General features: G+C 38.7%; 1 protein-coding gene across 1 annotated transcript; it reads left to right on the top strand.

The window, feature by feature from the left end:
- The first annotated feature begins 355 nt into the window (after positions 1-355).
- LOC124872340 (sorting nexin-18-like) lies at positions 356-20,482 on the top strand. Its single transcript, XM_047372218.1, has 4 exons — positions 356-3,210; positions 3,302-3,595; positions 5,354-5,736; positions 14,583-20,482. The coding sequence occupies exons 1-4, from the start codon at positions 2,435-2,437 to the stop codon at positions 14,807-14,809; spliced, it is 1,680 nt and encodes a 559-aa protein (XP_047228174.1). The 5' UTR covers positions 356-2,434; the 3' UTR covers positions 14,810-20,482.
- The last annotated feature ends 204 nt before the right edge of the window (positions 20,483-20,686 follow it).

Here is a 20,686-nt window from a genome sequence, read left to right as displayed (position 1 = left end):
TCAGCTGCACTGTGTGAATCACCCGTTCCTCCACATCCCAAAGTTGCTCTGTTGGACTGAGAACTGTGGAGGCCATTGGAGCCTACTGAACCCGATGGTATATTCAAGATACAGTTTGAGATGATTTAAGCTTTGTGACATGGTGGATTATCCTTTTTGTTTTTTAAACCGTATCCGGTCCGGCAGAGTGGCGCTCAGAATTGTTCCCTGAGTGCCAAGAAAAAGCCCAACAGATTTACTTTCACAAGTGGAGCATTACAGCTAACGCTTTAAAGCTCTACTTGATATTTATAAAAAGAAACTTTATTAGAAACTGCTTTCAACTGGATTTTTTCAATTGTTACAGACAGGGAGACAGAAATGAAAAGTTAAAAAAAAAGAAGCATGAAAGAGAGAAAGCTGGAGCAAAAAGGAAAAGGAGACAAGGAGAAAAGAATGCAGGAAAGAAAGAAGGATGAAGAGAATACAAGATAACACCCGGCTTGCTTCCACACCTGCAGAAGCGTTTATATTACCAGCATTTTTATCGAAAAGTGTACTACTTATCAATGCAAGATGTATTCAGTGGTACATTCGGCTCAATACAGAACATTTGTGTATGTATTTACATGGTGGATTATCCTGCTGGAAGTAGCCTTCAGAAGACTGGTACACCGTGGTTATAAATGGGTTAACAACATGGTCAGCAACCAGAAGGCTGTGTTTAAACAAGGCTCAATTGGTAGAGTGTGCGCCAAGAAAATATTTCCAGCACCATATTGGAACAGCTGATTTTAAATGTAAACATATAATACTATTTTTACATTTAATTTTAAATTGCCTAATACATGTAATGTATTCTTATTATTATTGAAGAGGCTATCAAAGTCATAATAAACAACGATCTGTTAAAATTTGACAAAATTTATATTTTTAACATTTCCTAATTTTTAACAATTTGAAAGGTAACGTCACCTGGAAGGAAAGATTAACTGCGTGCAGGAACAGTGACCTCTAGTGGACAATAGGTGAAACGCTAAATAGCAAGTGTATACTGATAAGCAAATTTTTACGGACACAGATCAAATCACTGTTAAAATTTAAATTGTCATGAGCCCTCACTTACAGGTACATCTAAAAAAATAGAATATCATGAAAAAATGTAATATTGTAGAGTTCCACCACACAGACATATTTCAAGCCTTAATATCTTGTAAAAATTACAAGAAAAAGAAAACTCAACATTCAGTGTTTCAGAAAATTTGAATATTAAATATAGGAAACTCATGGTGTCACACCCTAATCAGCTAATTATCTCACCTGCAACGGTTTCCTGATCCTCTAAATGTTCTCTAAGTCTGGTTTAGTAGGCTACACATTCATAACGAAGACTGCTGACTCAACAGATATCTAGAAGACAGTCATTGACACCCACCACAAGAAGGGTAAGCCACAAAAGGTCATGGGTCACACCACTAAATAAATGAATTCTGTCCCTTCAATGGCTGCAAGTGTGTAAAGTTTGGTGAGGAGAAGCTAAACTGCAGGCCAGTCAAGCTTCTTCATCGTCCCACTGAAGCTTGAGTCCTGACCTCAACCTTCTTGAACATCTTGGGATGAATTCGAGCAGAGGCATAGTTAAAGTTTATATTGCTGGCAACGGTGGGTCCATCAACAAATGGAACCTTATAGATTCAAAGTCCATGTACATGTAAAAGTACACAGACAAATCCTTTTGGCAATAGTGTGAAAAATATTTTCAATATTTTAACAATGTGTGTATATATATATATATATATGTAAACCTTAAAATCTGAAAACTGTTTTCCAATACAGCCAGGGCAGTGATGATGACCTTGAAAAAGCTCGGTCCAATAAGTTATTCACTCGGGATGCGCTGATGACATCACAGCCGACTTGACCAACTTTCTGGTGGATGTCTTTCTCAGCCAGAGTCGCTGTTTTTTCCACACCCGGACTGAGGCGACTTGACGGACATCGCAGCAGGCTCCACCCTCCGTTACTCAGTCAACTACGTGTTGAGGCTGGAGCCTTTAACCAGCCAGCATCCCAGAAGAACTTTACCCTGGCTTTTATCGGGAGGAAACAAACCTCTTTCTCAGTCGACGCAGGTTTGTCAGAACTGAGCTTCAATCGATCGCTTTCCGCTGATAGAGAAAACACGATTTATGAGGTCCGAGATCTGCGTGGAAACAGATGATATTTGAATCCACCGAAAGGAGCGTAGAGACAGAGAGAGAGGGGAGGTGGGTGTCGGATACAAGGCTGTTTGTCTTTCTTGTTTTGTGATAGAATGTTGTTTCGCTTGGATTATGGTAAATAAAGCCGCGAACTGAAGCTTTTTCAATCTTATGTACATTTTAATGACGATCTTCTAACTTTGATCAGAAAGTTCTTGCGGGGATCTTCACACGACCTTAGATCTGAAGACAACATGAGTAAAAGTAAAACAATGGCGTTGAAAGCCAAAGTATTGTATGATTTCCACGCTGAAAACCCAGGAGAGATTTCCATAGCAGAGAATGAGCTGGTGACTCTGTTCAGTGAGGAGGAGCTGGAGGGGTGGTTGGAGGGGGAGAACAGCAGGGGGGAGGTTGGCCTCTTCCCCGCCTCCTATATTGATATTATTAGGGACCAAATCACCTTTAGCACAAGCAACAACGGCGTCTCCTCACCCAAAACCATAACCCAGTCCCCCAGCCACATATCATACGCATCACCCGATTCCCAGTCCCAGAGGAAGTTTAAGGTTGGCAGTGGTGGAGGGAGCAGCTTTAACACCAGCCAGGGCAGTGATGATGACTGGGACGACGACTGGGATGACAGCTCTCCCGCTCAGTATGAGCCTCAGGGTTTGGGAACCACCCCTCCCTTGTACCCGGTCACCACCTCGCTGCCTGGACGGGCAAGCGGCCAGCAACAGCAGCAGGCCAAGAGCTCAGCAACAGTGGGGAGGAACCTCAACAGGTTCTCCACCTTCGTCAAGTCCGGAGGAGAGGCCTTCCTTCTTGGGGAGGCCTCTGCTTTTGTCAAAGATGGGGACAGGATCTGTGTGGTGATGGGGAAGTATGGACCAGAGTGGCAAGAAGACCCTTATCCATTCACATGCACCATTGACGACCCCACGAAGCAGACCAAGTTCAAAGGCATGAAGAGCTACATGTCTTATGGCCTTACCCCAACACATACTAATGTACAAGTTAACCGCAGGTAACCCATTTATGCAATATCCTTTTCCATCCATCCAAGCTGTCCCTGTGGATCCTCAAACTTATGTTTGTTTCCAACCCCCTCCCTGCAGGTATAAACATTTTGACTGGCTCTACGCCCGGCTCGTAGAGCGTTTTCCTGTCATCTCTGTGCCCCACTTGCCAGAGAAGCAGGCTACAGGCCGCTTCGAGGAGGACTTTATCTCTAAGAGGAGGAAAGGTCTGATCTGGTGGATGAACCACATGACAAGTCATCCCGTCCTGGCACACTGTGATGTCTTTCAGCATTTCTTGACATGCGGGGCGGACGAGAAAGCCTGGAAAATGGGCAAGAGAAAGGCAGAGAGGGACGACTTGGTTGGGGCAAACTTTTTCCTGACAATCAGGTAAGAAGCTCATCCCTGCAGAAGATAGGAGTTGGAATCTGAGATTACTGAAAGTAGAGTAAGTTTGTAAATGTATTGGTTCTAAATTGTATCCCTCATTAACTGCAACACCACTTGAGTTACAGGAACTGCAAGAGACCTATTTTTATCAGGACTGCAAGGCCAAAATATGTCGACAACTCAACTTTTTAGTTTTATTAGACGCTATCTTGCTTAAAAAGATTACACTTGGCCTTGTAGGTCATACTGTCTGGAATTCCAGGTCATTCTCTGAAAATAGTTTGCTGTATTCTTAGCAATCTCAATCATTGCCATCAGACATACAAAGTAGTGGCCTATGGAGGAAAACTGGGTACACCCTAATAAGGAAATCATGGCAATCTAGAACAACTTGAGGGAATTAGTACACCAGTTATTTGTTTATTTTGTTGCTGGCCCTGACCTAGTTGGAGTACCATACAAAAATGCTTCACAAGAGCAACATGGGAGTATTTACATGTTCAATTGCCCTCTGATCATTTGGCAAGCAATGCACACCTCGAGTGGCTTGGTTCAATTATTAATGGACAGGGTAGTCTGATAGATTTCAGGGAGGGCAATAAGATGCCACGAGTCTGTTCTCAGTTGATAATGTTGCTATTATTAATTACATTGCAGTGGAAACCCTGGCGATGAAATGGAAACATGTTTGCATGCTATTAATGAGGCTTGGTAAAATGTGATTTTTAATTCACTTCAGTTTCACAGCAAATTTAATCTAAAGTCACTTTAAAAAACAAATAGACCAATTGATATTCATTTAAATGTAATTCAATGTATTCAAATTCAATTGACATCAATCCAGTTCAAATCAATCCAATCATATTGTATAGAAAAATTCAGATCTAAATACATGCTATCCAAATTATAATGTAACACAGCAGATTTCAGTTGATCTTTTAATGTTAATTGATAAATAGTAGTCTATCTAAGTTGTTGACTTTGCAGCAATTCCTCATCCTGAGCAACAATGTGGCAACAATGGAGAGGAACCACTCCATTTAAACATTCAGAAGCACCCAACAAAACAAGGCTCAGTCTGAGTTTCCGTCTGCAGTGACCGACTGGGGGCTGAGAGGGCAGGAAGCACTGAGTTTGGAGTACTGTTTCATGGCAAATCAAAGGGAGTTCTTAGGGAGTTAATGACAGCAAGAGAGCAGGAAAAGACACTCAACTAAACACAAAAGCATTGGCCCAGAAGTGCTTTATATGGGAAAGAAAGCCAAAGAGAAGTATACAAAATTATTGATAGCAATAGTTCTGACAAGGATTTCATCCAGGAGAGAGACACAGCTAAACACAGAACCCTTGAGCTAGGAATACTTTCTGAGGATAGAGAAACAAAGAGAGTACAAAGTGTTTTCCAAAACTGTCCCAAGTAGTTTTGCTGTCTAAGTCTTACCAGACATCAGGTAAAATTTCCAAATGTTATTAAAAAAATGTAACAAGTGTCCCGCCCATAAAATTTTAAGTATTTTCTAGACTCCTCCCTGATACACAAGGTTTTCTTCTCCCATCATCCATCCAACCTTCACACCATAACTTAGTTTTTGAAAATCTTCACTAGGAAGCACATGTTGATCACTAATGCCAGCCCGGTCTCTGCTGACTCCTTAAGCGAGGAATGATATTGTTCTGATTTTAATGAACTGAGTATTGTATCAAAACAAGTTCACGAAGGCTAACATTGTTGTCCGCCCTGCTTGTTTTCGATCTCAGCACACCAGTCGTTCCTTTGGACCTGCAGGACGTCGAGAGCAAGATCGAGGGCTTTAAGAGCTTCACCAAGAAAATGGATGAGAACATTGTTGTGGTGAACACATCCATCAATGAGTTCGCCCGCAAACAAATAACAGGCTTCAAGAAGGAGTACCAGAAGGTCGGGCAGTCCTTCAAGCATCTGGCGCAGGCGTTCGAGCTGGATCAGCAAGTTTACTCGGTGGGGCTGAACAAAGCCATCTCCTACACTGGCGAAGCCTACGAGGTCGTAGGGGAGTACTTTGCAGAGCAGCCACGCCAGGACCTGGAACCCATCTCTGACCTGCTTGACCTCTACAGAGGACACCTGTCCAATTTTCCTGACATCATCCATGTGCAGAAAGGTGGGGAATTGTGTTTGTGTCTATGCATGAAATAATTTTCATCAACACGAGCGGAAAAAAGACAAACCTTTTCACATTTTTCTGTGGTAAATTCCCTTAAATTCTTTTTCTTTAACATTGCAATCGCTCAGAACTGTCCGACTACAGTGGTGAGTAATGAAAAAAGTATGCATCAGAAGTTACAGACAGAAGTGAGAAGGGAAAAAGACAGAGCTGTGTACTTCTGGGTTTGAATAACTGTGTCTCAATTTCCACACTGCAACACTGCAGTTTTTAACAGGCTGCTATATTTTCCATCTAAAAAAACAATTACGTGTTTAAAGTGCATCCAGCCTTTAATTTCTCCATTAATGACGCAAAATATAGAGCAAGAAAATATGCAAAGATTCTGTGTGTTTCCAAACCAAGTAGGACATCTGTTTTCATTTACCCAACTGCTGAGTAAATCTGGTTTGAAAACTGAAACCAGGGGTTCATTGTAACTCAAGTACAGAGCCTCAGTCTAAGAACACACACACACACACATAGACCTTCACAAAGCATTGCCAGAGGAGTTAGCTTGTTAGTTCCTTGCAGGTTGGGAGGAGGGAGTTGCTGCTGGCATGCAAACGCCAGACATTTGCCAAATTTAGAGGCACCAATTCTCTTAGTTCACTGAGCTATGTTCTCATGATACAATGTGAGCTTTGAGCTATTGAAACAGCCCCAATTGAAAATGTCCTTGTGACTGACATGACATCACCTTCTATTTGACAGGAAAAGCCTCCTCTTTTTATAGTCACCGGAAAGATTTAAACCGATAAAAGTTGTTACTGGCCTAAAATTAAACTTACTGTATCTCTGATGAAGTGTGATATGATGGGGAAATTCCATGACCTTTTGAATGTAGTAAGATACAACTAAAGTCGATAAATGCTGTAGATGAAATATTGTTTCAGTAATGCCTGAAATGAAACAGTAAACTTAAACTATTATTTACAATTCCTAGATTATAAAAGAAAAGAGATACACCAATCTGGTTTTAATTGGTTGATACTGATTTTTGGATTTTCTGTGAGTTTATGGCTTTGGTGCATTTAATAAACAGGAGAAAAATAAACCCGCATTTTCCAAAATTTCACCAAGAAATCACTCCCCACATTTGAGTGCAGAGAAACACTGTTGAGTTAGTGCAGATGGCTGCTGTCATGCTTTCTGCATTTGTCAGCAGACTAACAGCCGTGACCTCATTGCCCTAATGCATAGTTTAGTCTGCTGTCAGGCTGGTGGAATTGGTAAGTGTAGCCAAAGATTGCTGGTTTTGTCCCACTAATTTGGTGAAAATGTTGGTAAAAATCAAAAACAGATTTATATAGGCTGATTTAACATAGGACAAAACAACTGATTGTGTAGTTTTACATAAGACCACATCATATTGCTTTGAACCATTTGTCTTGCAGCTGAGCTTTAAAACTTGTTGCACTGAAATGCAAAAAGAGAAAGGAAAAGCTGTCAGCTTTGGGGGCCTAAATGTGTATTTTTCAGTATCGTCAATATTGGTTCTGCGTGTGAGGAGCAAAAGTTTTACATCTTATTCGAATGAGTGGAGATTCCAGGGCTTCTTGTCTGGTGTTGCCCCTGGACTGCAGGAATGCAGCAGTGGAGCAGCTTTAGGATTAGATTAGCTTCCCCTCCTCCTCTTGTTCTCTGTCCCACTTTTTCTTTCTTTCTTTCTTCCTTCTGGAAGATGTTTCCCACCAGGACGGCGGTACACATGTTCAAATTACAGCGATGTAATCGCCTCGGCCGTGGGGATAACCAAAGTCTGTCTTGCTTTTATGATTGTGCGACTTTAGAGATTTTTGTTGTTGTTTCTGAGAAACAAAAAGGAAAGATATCTTTTTACAGCTGCCATGTCAGTGCTTCACTCTTAGTTCCTCCCCATGCCCTTCTTTATTAGTCCGGTCTGTTCAGACTACTTCCCCACATGATGTTGAGTCATATTAAACACTGAGACATGTCTGTGGGGTTGGGTAATGCCAAAGAAGCATGGAAAAAGCCAGCCAGCTCATCTTAAGTGTTTAAAAAAAATAAAGAAAATTAAACCTACAAAGTCAAACTAAAATCATATTAAGGTCCTTTTGGTGAATGCATGTAAATGCTCAGACTAAACTGGCTGCTAGAGTTCACATTAGTGGCAAAAACATGTTTGTGTTGCCTTTACATGTGGGGGTTTGAATCATAAAATGCTATTTCAGTGGAGCAGGAAGTGACTATATTAGACATTAGGTTAGCACCTTTTTAATGGGTCAGTGTTAAATATATTTATGGAACACATTCACAATCAACTCGTTTATTAATAAATACTAAAGTATCCATCTATCGATCGATCGTATTGATGTTGCTGTCCCCAAAGGGCTATAAATACAGTAAAAAACAAGCACACAACAGTAGATAAAATCAGTACACGATTATGAGTAAAATGAACATGAATAAAAACCAAAGAAAATGAACCCACCATGTGTGCACACCCCTGTTAAAGTTTCAGGTTTTTGAGGTTAAAAATTTGGGACCATTTTCAGACTTTTTCTACCTTTAAATATGACTCCTATTCTGTTCAGATCACCTGAAAAGCAAACAAGTCTGTTTTGGGGTGGGAAAAAAATACTAGAACTGTAAAAACTTGGTTTCAGTTTACACAAGCTAAAACATTGTTGAAAAACAGGCATTTAAGTTCAGCAGCATCCAATCTTCTCTGGCTGAAGTCTATTAGCATCCCACATCTTAACTAGGTAATATTAGCACAATCTACCTTCTAAAGCTTTCTAAATCTATCAGATTTTGAGGATATAGCCCAGTTTTATGATTTGAATAAAAGTAACCACAGAGCATGATGCTGCCACCACCATGTTTGCCAGTGGGCCTGGTGTTTTATTTTTTGTAATACACAATGCTGTTTCTGTCAGAATAATGGTCCAGAAGTTTCATTTTGGTTCCATCAGATCATAACACATTACTTCACAAGGTTTTGGGAGGTTTTAGCTGTGATACGGTCATGCTGTATTGTTTGGAAAACAATCAAAAATATATCATTCTTTTCAAAGATTGACTGCAGATGCAGAATGCACAAGGAAAACCAAAGAGGGCCCAAAATAGAACCCTGAGGGATGCCGTCCTGTAGAGCCTTATGGAAGTAAGGTATTGAGCATTTTAAACCACTGACATGGATGGTGGCTAGCATTTTCCCAAAACCAGAAAACCGTTGTTGTGCTCCATCTGTTATACTAGATATTAGCTCATCCTTGAAGGAAAACCTTATTCCAGTGCTTTCTCTAAAGAGAATGACGAACATTAGTTTTTTCAAGATTCAGCTGGTGGAATGCACATTCAGCCTAGAATAACAATAAACAGGCTTCTTTGGTGCAAAAAACAGTCAACCAGGGACCATATTCACAAAGAAACCTAGGACTAAAGGTAGCTTCCTGGTCTTACAAAAATCATAGAATTCCTTGGATTCTACGATTTTTCTTAGAATTTTACCTTGCTAGGATAAAGTTATTCACAAAACACCTTAGGCCTTAAGAGAGTTCCTAATGCGAGGAAATGAGTAGTGAGGAGGACTTTTGGTGAGTCTAAGACTGTCTTAAGCATGTTGGTAGAAAGACAGAAAGAAAGGAGAGATGTTCTCTGTACAATGAACAACAGTAAATTAATAAACACTGCAGGCTATTGTGCGCGGATCCACCCACTAAACGACAGAGTAAATGAGCACATAAACTTTTAAAATAATCATACAATTATTAATAAAGAGATAAGATTAACTTTATCATCCCCCTAGGGGAAAATTTAATAATTTAAGCAGCAGGAAAGGTTAAAGGTGTGCCTCTGGTGAGGTAATATTAGGAATGATGAATAAATAATAGAAACAATAATGTATAACAATGAATAAAATGTGAAAACATTTGCAAACAATATAGTATAGAAACAAATTATTATTTACAGACTGTAGAATGCTTTCAAAAATAAGCTTTTTAAATAAATTGAAAAAAGCTGAAAATAATACATAAATAAATTCAAACTACATAGATAAATTATAAATATACATAGATACATAAACACTCACTGTCCAGTTTGGTTTTCTTGACCTTTTTCTTTTCCATTTTGTTTTGGTTGTTTTGCTCAATCGAATCTCTTTATACGAGAAGGTAATCACAGTAAAATGCTGACAGATTAATTAATAATAATATTTTCTATGTATAGCACCCTTTTAAACAACTGTTACAAAGTGCTTTACATGCAAAAAATCTATTTAGAAATACATTTAAAAATAAAAATAAATAAATAAAAGATGAGATAAAATAAGACAAGAGAAATTCAAATATTAAAAGGCTTATTACAGAAGTAGGTTTTAACCAATGATTTAAAAGATGACAATGAAGAGGTCTGTCTAATACTTAGCGGAAGAGCGTCCCACAAACTGGGAGCCCTGACCATGAAAGCCCTTCCTCCTTCTGTCTCCAGTCGAGCTCTGGGAGTGGAAAGTAAAAGCTTAATACAGGTTCTGAGACTTTGAGAACGGGTGTAAGGCGTTAGACACTCAGAAAGATAAGATGGGCAAAGACTATTCAGGGATTTAAAAACTAACAATGAAATTTAAAAATTTATTCTAAAACCCACAGTTCGCCAATGCAATGAGGACAGAACAGGAGTGATGTGTTGATATTTATGGGATCTAGTGAGACCTCTAGCTGCAGTGTTTTGTATTAGTTGAAGACAAATGAGGGAACTTTGGGGCAGCAAATAAAGAATTACAATAGTCAAGGTGGCAGGAACCAAAGGCATGATTAAGAGTTTTTGCATCAGATAATGAAATAAATTATCAGATTGTTTGCAATATTCCTAATTTGAAAAGGGCTGTTTTGGTAATGTTCTTAAATTGTTTGGAAAAAGTAAGATTTGAATCAAAGGTCACCCCCAAATTCCTGGCTACAAGAGTGCAGTTGAAATCAAGAACAGAAAGGAACTGAGCTACTGGATCCCTTTTGGCATTGGGCCCAAACATCATCACCTCAATTTTATCATTATTGCGTAAGAGATCATTATCAGACATCCAAGTTTTGATGTCTGAAAAACAAAGAGGTCTGATCGGTTAATAGCAAAAAAAATCTAGAAATCGTTTGCATAGAAATGAAAAGAGACATTGAAATTACAGATTACCTGAACAAGTGGTAGCATGTAAATAGAAAATAGTAGTGGCCCAAGAATGGACCCTTGAGGAACACCACAGATGAGAAAAGGGAAGGTGGAGGAATTATTGCCAGAAGTTACAGAAAACGTTCTGTCATGCTGATAAGATTTGAACCAACCCAGAGCACTATCTCTAACCCATTATGCAAAGCTTGTACAAATCACGTGAAAAGAACCTAACCAATAATTTAGTCTGCTTAAAAGAATATCATGATCAACAGTGTCAAACGCAGCAGAGATCTAGCAACATTAAGACGGTACAACAGCCTGCACCTGAGTTAATTTCAATTCAATTCAGTTTATTTATATAGCGCCAATTCACAACACATGTTGTCTTAAGGCACTTCACAAAAGTCAGGTACATACATTCCAATTAATCCTAATCATTGAACAGCGCAGTCAGATTCAGTTATTTATACAAATTGGATAAAAAGTTTTTCCGTCTAAGGAAACCCAGCAGATTGCATCCAGTCAGTGACTTGCATCATTCACTCCTCCCGGATGAGCATGTAGAGACAGTGGACAGTCACTGGCGTTGACTTTGCAGCAATCCCTCATACTGAGCATGCATGTAGCGACAGTGGAGAGGAAAAACTCCCTTTTAACAGGAAGAAACCTCCAGCAGAACCAGGCTCAGTGTGAACGGCCATCTGCCATAACCAACTGGGGGTTTTAGAGAACAGAGCAGAGACACAAAGAGAACAAAGAAGCACTGATCCAGGAGTACTTTCTATGGGAAGGAAAAGTAAACGTTAATGGATGTAGCTCCTTTAGTTGTTTCACCTAGAAAGAAAGAACAGATAAACTCTGAGCCAGTTTTTAAGGTTAGAGTCTGAAAGAGAGCACATAGAGTTAGTTACAGTAAAAGCTCAGTCAATTGTCATGTCTAGGAGAGAGAAAGGGTTGAACACTAAAAGACAGGACCATGTGGATCATCGGTAGAGGATGAGCATTAAGTTGTTGCCAGCAGAAGCTTGGACAATGCCCCTCTCCAGAAAGGTGTCACAGGTAGACACAGAATCAGGCCAGGTGTAGCTTCTAGGAAGAGAAAAGACAGAGAACAAAGTTAAAAGCTGAAATAACAGCAAATAATGCAAAATTGGAGAGTAGTGTGAGAATGTAGCGAAGAGGGTGAAAGTGGTCATTATATCCTCCAGCAGCCTAAGCCTATAGCAGCATAACTACAGATATAGCTCAAGATAACCTAACCCACTCAAACTATAAGCTTTATCAAAAAGGAAAGTTTTAAGCCTAGCCTTAAAAGTAGACAGTTTGTCCATCTAGAGCCCACTGATGGCCCTTGTTATACTAAAAACCACAACAATTGGGATACCTCTCTCTCTGTCAGATTGACCTTAACCATTGGAAAAGAGAACGGGTCATACAGGTAGTAGAAATGGAGGGTGTGTTTGCACCTCAACCATAACTGAGCCGGTTTAGGCTAAACCTGACTCCCCCTTACTCCATCCAACAGGGAGGGAAGAAGACGGAGGTAAAAAATAAGGAAGATAGCTCAGGATAACCTAAGCCATATTAACTATAAGCTTTATCAAAAAGGAAAGTTTTAAGCCAGTTCATCTTGATATCATTCACAAGCTTTAATAATGGAGTTTCTGTACTGTGCTATTGTTAAATCCCAGACTACCACACTACCCAGACCTTTTCAAAAACGAGTTTTGGGTTAAATAAGTTAAAACCTCAGAGTAAACCACTTTCTCTACAATCTTAGCTATAAAAGTTAATTTAGAGATCGGCCTGAAGTTATTAAGATTGTTGCAATCCAGGATGGGTTTCGTCAGTATTTATTTTGTTTTTTGTAACAACCAATCACATCTCTTAGAAGACAGCATCACACCTAGCAATGGGGTCAACAACACCTCAGTAAGTTAAACGTTTCTGTCGCCTCCTCGCTCAGTCGCTCTCAGCAGCTAGCTGAATCACTCTTAAGCGAAGACTCCTTGGCAGGAATTTTTAGGATATGTGAGGAGCCCTCTAAGAGGACTCTGAGAGTCTTTGTGAAAGGCCTTTTCCATTTAGAGTTGCTAAGGGAATTTGGGGGCCTTTGATGATACTGTTTACATGCGTTGTGGAAACAATTTACAACCTTCTTTGACTGCAGAGTTTGGAGACATACTATATCCCATCTGCTCTTTCTAGAGCAAAAACTAGGTTTTTTCATAACTGTTTTTTGTTCCTAGGAATCTTAATGTGTAGCTAAGACCAAGAGGTCTGATTTAGGAACCTCATAATCTCATTTCTGCTTTTCATGGAAGCTCTGATTTTGTCAGCTTCTTCGCAATGTGACCTCTTGCCCTGTCTGCGATGTTTTGCACTTCTTGCAGCAGTATGATAATAACGAGATTCTCTATGCAGGAAATTGGTAGAATGTAGGGCTGCCTACAAGATTGAATCATTGTTTGAATTTAGTCTTAATATCCAATAAAAAAAAAATCAGCTGGTGACCAGAATCGGCAGAATTTCTGCTTAATCCGTCCGAATCGATGACAGTCCGGTGAAATTCAAAAATCTCTATTCCAGTTATTGAATGCAACATACCTAAGTGGTCGCACTAACTAGAACATTCTTAGGAGTAGGAGTTGTTTCCAAAGATGTAAGACTCAAAGTTGGCTATTTTCAGTATTGGTGAAGTTCGATGAAGTCAGAGAAACTCAAAAGAAGTAAGTTCTGGGAACTGCTCTTGAAGAGAAACCAGGAAAGATATATGTATGCCAGTAAAGTTGCTCTGTTTTACCCTTTTTAGGTTTTAACCTCTGCTTGTTGAGGTTTAAGCTATTTTTGGATATGTTGGCAGCCTTGTAGAAATCTCTGAGTTAAGAGAAAGGTTACATTCCCTAGCAATCATGCTAATTGCTTCAATAAGGTGCTAAAGCCTGTTTTAAATGTCATCTCCTTTATCATTTTAACTTTGTTTAACTAAATAATTTAGTAAAACCCCGTTTTAGAGCGATTGCTCTCTCACGTACGTGGTGTGACATCGCCTCAGCTTGTCATGTAAATAATTAATGACCATTTATGGTGGGAAAACTACAAAATATTTCTTTACATGCTGTTAGTCATAGCTCAGAGATTTAACACAAATCAGAATTGCATGAAATCGGCATCGACAGGTCAGACTTTTACGAAAACCAGAAAATTTGAAATCAAGCTAAAATCTCATCTTTACATCTCTATTTAAGACCTCTTTATGGATACCCTCTCTCAGCAATAGATTGGGTTTTTTTGTTTTGTATTTTGCATCTTTTTTTATAGATTTGTTATAGGCTTTTATAGGTTAATACCATTTTCCAGTTTCAGGGGATTTCAGGATTATTCCCAGTTGTTCATCAAAGCATGTGTTCTGAGCCTTTATCGGCTTTGTACTAACCTTAAAACAAAGAGCAACAAAGAACAGAATGCCTAAAGAAAAAGTTTGACTTTGCAGGTTGATGCTTTTATTGAACAGGAAAAAGAATGTTAACATTGATCACCAATTTGAACCAGTTAAAGGAAACTTGATCCAACATTGACCATTTTGCTGGTACTTACTTCATTACCTTTAGGTGTCAAGGAATAAATTAGTAACCTTTAACCTTTGTTTCATTTGTGCTGGTATTTAACAGGTGCGCTGACCAAGGTGAAAGATTGTCCAAAGCAGGAGGGTGAGCTCCACGATCGCTGCAACATCATATCCTGTGCCACACTAGCGGAAATCCAGCAATTCCATCGGACACGTGTGCGGGACTTCCGCTTGCAGATGCAACACCACCTGCGCCAGCAGATCAGCTTCTTCCAGAAAATCACCGCCAAGCTAGAGGATGCCTTGCAAAAATATGACAATGACCAATAGGACAGGATGGAGTAAGGAAAAGGGTGCAAGAGTTCTGACCTAAGTGAGATGAGAATACAGAATCAAAGGATTGATGTGACTGTTCACATTTTAGAAATCTTTAAAGGAAAAAAACTTGAAGATAATGTAATGGATCTTCCATTTGGCATGCTGGAAGATGTATATCTGCAGAAACAGACACAGGACATCTCGTGGGATTATCTGAACAGCTCTGATGAGTGTACCAGTTACAGAGATTTTGTGAACACTCCATGCAACATTTAAAGCAGCTCTCAGCGTGCTGGGGCCTGCTGTTTGGATCATGATTTCTAGGTCATGTCACTGACTCATCTGTTTCCTCCTGAAAGCATGTGGGTTTAACCCAACTTAAACAAGGACAAACGACTTTCCAAACTGCCTAATTTACAACTGAGTTAAGGTTCGTGATCATTATCCCATGTGTGTTTTACTTGAATAACCCACTCAGTATTGTTTGCATGTACAATTTGCAGAAATTCTGACTGTGGAAAGTGGCATAGAGGACATAATCTGCTAATTCTTTCATTTTTGTAAAATTAAAATAATTTTTTTTATCTACTTTACTTTAAACCTCTTGGACAACTCAGATACTGCACATGTTTCACAGTGTTATAATCTGATGATGTGTTCTGCATATTCTACTTGTATACAGTGCTGTGAAAAATCATGAATCAAATCATCAAACAAATTTTAAATTGTAACAAAGATAACCCAAGTAAATACAAAAGGAGTTTTTCCAATGATTTCATTTATTAAGGGGGGAAAGGTATCTAAAAGAACCGGGCCCTGTGTGAAAAAATAATAGCACCAGAATCCAGAATTAGCAGTGATAATCCATTTTTTTGGTTCTATTGCACCAGACCCACCCACACCTGATTGCTGCCATAGATGTAGAATGAAGAAATCACTTGAATGGAACTTGTCTGACAGCAAAAAACAGACTAAAAAAAAAAAAAAAAAAAGCATAGATGTTCAAGAGCAAATGAGAAGCAAAGTCCCAAGGCAGAACTATTGCTGACCAAATTTGCAAAAAAATGATCCTCATGACTTTTGGGAAAGTATTCTCTGGACTAACTGGGAAAAAGTTAGCCCATGCTGTGTTACTTTTTATAATTATTTCAGAGAGAGAATCACACCAACAGTCGAACATGATGGAAAGGTAAATGACCTGCACTTGTATAGCGCTTTATCAAGTCCCCAAAGACCTCAAGGCACTTTACACTACACACTGCAATCCTCCCATTTGTACACAATTTCACAGTGCTAAGCTACAATGTAGCGAAAGCTGCACTGGGGCAGACTGATAGAAATGAGGCTGGCACACAATCAGCACTACCGAGCAGGGTTTGAACCAGAAATCCACCAGTTACAGGATGAACCCCTACCAGTGTCGCCACCATTGCTCCGTGGAAGCATGATGGTCTGGGCTGTATTGCTTCCTCAGGATCTGGATGACTTGCTGACATTGATGGAGCCAATAATTCTGGTCTCTAGCAGGAGGACAATATTCGTGATCAGTTTGCGACTTTAAACCCAATCACTTAATAAAGGAAATCGCTATTTAAAAAATAGAATTTTTTTAATTTACTATGGTTATATTTGACAGATATTAACATTAGTTTTGAGTTTAACATTTAAATATGACAAAAAACCTCAAGACAAAAGAAATATGCTAGTAGTAAATACCCTTTCATAGGACTATATATGCACCAATTATCTTTTCAGGTACCAACAATCAGTATCTGTCTCAGTGCTCTCTGGCTAAGGTCACAAGACTGCATAAATTAGTTTCACAGTTTAAACTGCAGATACCAGGTGAGATGGCTGAATAATACCAGAATGTACAATAATAATAATAATAATAATGATGAGGACCTTAAAAACAATAAATTATATTTATAAAACACCTTTTATAGACACAAGTAATAAAGTGCCTTACAAGATAAGATTTTAAACTAAGAAAACATTTAAGAAAAAAGAAAAAAACATGGAAAACAAAAAAAAAAAAATCCAATAGAAGATTAAAGGAAACAATTAAATATAGGTTAACACCAAACAGGAATAAATAATTAAACATCAAATAATTATCATAAAATATTAAAAATACAAATAAAACACAATTTGGAGATCCAAGAAAAAGTCTGCCAATAAAGATACATATTTTAAAGCAATCTAAAAGACAAAGGTGAGAATGCCAATATGATCTCCACAGGCAGACTTTTTCACAGGATAGATGAAAACATTCGTTCAGCCTTAGCTCTCAGTCAGGCTTCTGGTAGCCAACAGAATTTTGGCTGTGGACCTCAGGATCTAGCCAGGGGCATGTGGTTATCCGGGTTAATTAGCAGCCCAGAAAGACATGCTAATGTGAACTTATTTGTTCCCTTTTTTAGCTTTTTGTAATAAGTCTAGCTGCTGCACTTTGTAGTATCTGTAGTTTGTGTAAACTTTGCAGGATTAGACAAGTGTGAAAATCCAAATGTACTAAAGATAAATGCATAAATGACTATATCTGGATCTATCTGACCTAACTTCTCCAAAGCAACACGAAAAATGTTTGAACATTGTAATTGACGTGCCTATTGAAGGTGAGGTGCCTTTAAAAAATACAGGTTTTACAGGCAGGGAGGTCAGGTGTGTACCTGTTAGTGAATCAGATATTTCAGACCCAATAAAGATTACTTAGGTCTTGTTCATATTCAGTTTAAAAGTTCCATTAGGGTTGCAGGGGATATACAGCTGCTGGTCATCAGCATAGGAATGAAATTTTGCACAGCGTCTGTCGATGGTACCAAGGAGTAACGTAGAAAACAGGAGAGGTTCAAGGATGGAGCCCTGAGGTACCATAGGTCACTTTATTGAGGATGGCTAACACCTGACAATGACCACGCTAAAAGATTTGTCTTGCAAATACAAGTAGGACCACCCAAATATTTTCACTTGGAGAAAAGAACATAACCCTCTGTGTGGAATTTATTTGAGTTGCAACAAAGATAGAAGGCGCACAATCTGGGTTTTTAAGGTAATGTTTTTTCAAACAAACATTGGTAATAAGTTCAGCGTTACCATGTCTGTCAGTAAAATATATAGCCTTTTACACAACTAAGGAGCTAACCTTTACTTGCAGACCATTCACAAAAATACCATTAGATTGTGTTCAAGAGCCATGTTTTCCTCAGCACTATATCCGTCTGGTTTTTATACTAGATTTTGCTGGAAGTCTTCCCCCAATTGAAAATATCGACCTGCTGCTTATAATGGATGGCAGACATAACCTCCCCCCCCCCCCCCCAGGTTAAAGATCATTCCACTTTAACAAATTTGGCCATTCTTGTAGTCTGATAACAAAGATAGTTATCTTTAAAACACACAGTACGGTTATGTCCTCGAGCTAAAAGCAGCACACAGCACTTACATAGGGAGAAGGCACAATGCTACTGCTATCAAAACAATGGCCAGGACGAAATATCAAGACACAATAAATTCAACTTTTCTGCACTCCTACTGACTCAAAGTACACAACAAAATTTATTTAAGGGCTAAAAAGGTGAATTATGCATGATGTGTCCCCTTTAGATCCTTGTTGTTCATATGAAACGTGGAATTTCTTCTTAAAGTAATCAGAATCTCATACCAGCCCAAGCGTAGTCTGAAGTCATGATCATTTTGTGTAGGATGACGGATGCTTTCCGGCATGAACTGACTGCACAGAGATGTTAGAAATCCCTGTTGTAATTATCATGTACTTTATATAATTTTAAATGAATGTTTTTGAAAAATAAATGTAGTGTTTTAAACTGGTGGTAGTCCATTCATCGCAGTGTGTCAGACTGCTGTTTGCCACTATGTCATTTCTAACCGAAAATGAAAAACGTTTATGGTCACCGTGTACCAGAATAAACCGGTATTTGTGGTCAATATTTCATCATTAAACCTAGAATACCCTGCCCTCTGGAGCAATGGCGTTTTTAGTAGACAACCTTTCTACTGCTTGTTTGTGTTTGCAGTAACTTGTGTCCTCTAGTGTATATGGTCATACAACTTAGTGCTCAAAGGGCTATTTATATGTTTTCAGAGGAATCTGGACTACATTTGAGTGAATTTGAACATTTAAAATACTGATCAAATCTGCTATGAATTAATCCACTCTCTGTCTACTATCTGATGATTTTACCTGAGAAATATGTTCAGTTTTTTGTTTTCTTTAATTGCAGAGTCATAGGGCCCATGAGGAGACATATAAGGAGGGGCAAGGAGGCCAGACCAAATCACCACTGCTCTGGAGATATAGAGCCAATATAGAGCTCATAAAATTAGCCTTATTCTCAAAGATTCTTCTTAGTTTTATTCATACTGAGCAGCCTCATAAGTTCAAGTTTTAACATAACTGATCTGAACTAGTTATTAACGCTACTATGGTTTTTAGTAGTTCTTGTTTTACACATAGACACTGCAGTTTTGGTAAATATAGTTCTTGCAGGCGAGGCTTCACATTAGTTTTCCTGGAACTTAACTTTACACTGTTCACAGCAACACAATCTTCAATTTTTCTATTTTTGGCAGTGTTTATAAACATTTAAATAAAACAGAAATGTGACTTTGACTAGATTTCAGTAAGTAAATTTATCTGATGGTGTCTTTTAATGTGGCTTTTTCCAGAACATAATTTATGATCTGCATCCTGTCATTTTTTTCACTGTTTTGACTGTGTCTAGGTCAGATTTTAGCAGCTGTTTATAGTAATAAATACATGCTTTGAAGCACACTGCTCTTTTTCCCCTCACAGTTTACACACCGTTGCTTTAAGATCAGTATTAGTCCACTTTTTCTAAACTCAGAAACCCTCTCTATTGTCAGATTTCATTAAGTAACCCAACTCTAAATGCATATTAAAGTGCAGTTCCTTCACTTTAAAGATGTGAGAGGTTACTTTATCCATACAGGTCCCAGGAAGATAGTAAGTGATTAATAAAATGTGTATATTGTAAGTTATTAGATGAAATATGCCAAGGCAAAGCATCCTTTAACTTGTTCTCTCCTGCGCAGGCAGCAGCAGCTGTGTCTGATATCTGGAACCACAATCACAAACTTCAGATCATTTTACTCTAACCGAAGGCCATTCATTATTTAGAACTGTCTCTTTCCCTTCTTCACTCACTCTTCAGAGGCTCTTTTGCACCTTTTGCTTCTCACTTATTTTAATACTTAAGTTTTAAGATTACAGTGCAAAAAACATACTAAAATTGTCATGATTTAAAGATGTTAAGAGTTTTGTTTTGGATTTCTCCCCCTATTATGATTATGTTTTCCAGGTGGTGCTTTAGTTAATTGCTTAAGGTTTTGTTTCTTGTTTTGTTTATGTAGCATTTTTTATGTTCCTGTTCCTTTGATCAGATTGCATCCTTAGATTTCTGTTTAGCTCCAGTCATGTTTTGTTTTCACTCTCTGCCACTGCCAAGTAATCAGTTTTATTCAGTCCACCTGAGTCGTGCCAATCAGTCTCCTTGTTTTCACCTGTGCCATGCCATTTCATGGCAACCAAAGCCAAGCCAGACCATATCCTCTGTTTTCCCAAGCCTGTTCATGCCTGCATCTCCTACCTCCTTCTTGCTGTGAGTTTTCTTTTTGTTTTTCATTAAACCTTTTTCAACTCACTGTGCTGCTCCTGCCTGTCTGCATTTGGGTTCGCCCCAAGACCCTCGCCTTGACAATAATAGCAAATAATCAATCTACTTTTAGGAATCTAAAAGCATCGAAAAGTAAAACCAATCTGCAAACTATCTTACAGGAAACCTGAGAGGTAGTTTACACATTTGAAATCTGCAACCTTACTGTCAAAAGACAGGCAGATTGTTGCCT

The sequence above is a fragment of the Girardinichthys multiradiatus genome, chromosome 8, assembly GCF_021462225.1.
Source record: "Girardinichthys multiradiatus isolate DD_20200921_A chromosome 8, DD_fGirMul_XY1, whole genome shotgun sequence".
NCBI lineage: Eukaryota > Metazoa > Chordata > Actinopteri > Cyprinodontiformes > Goodeidae > Girardinichthys > Girardinichthys multiradiatus.
Note: the sequence above shows the minus strand (reverse complement) of the source record. Positions and strands in the feature narration are given on the sequence as shown.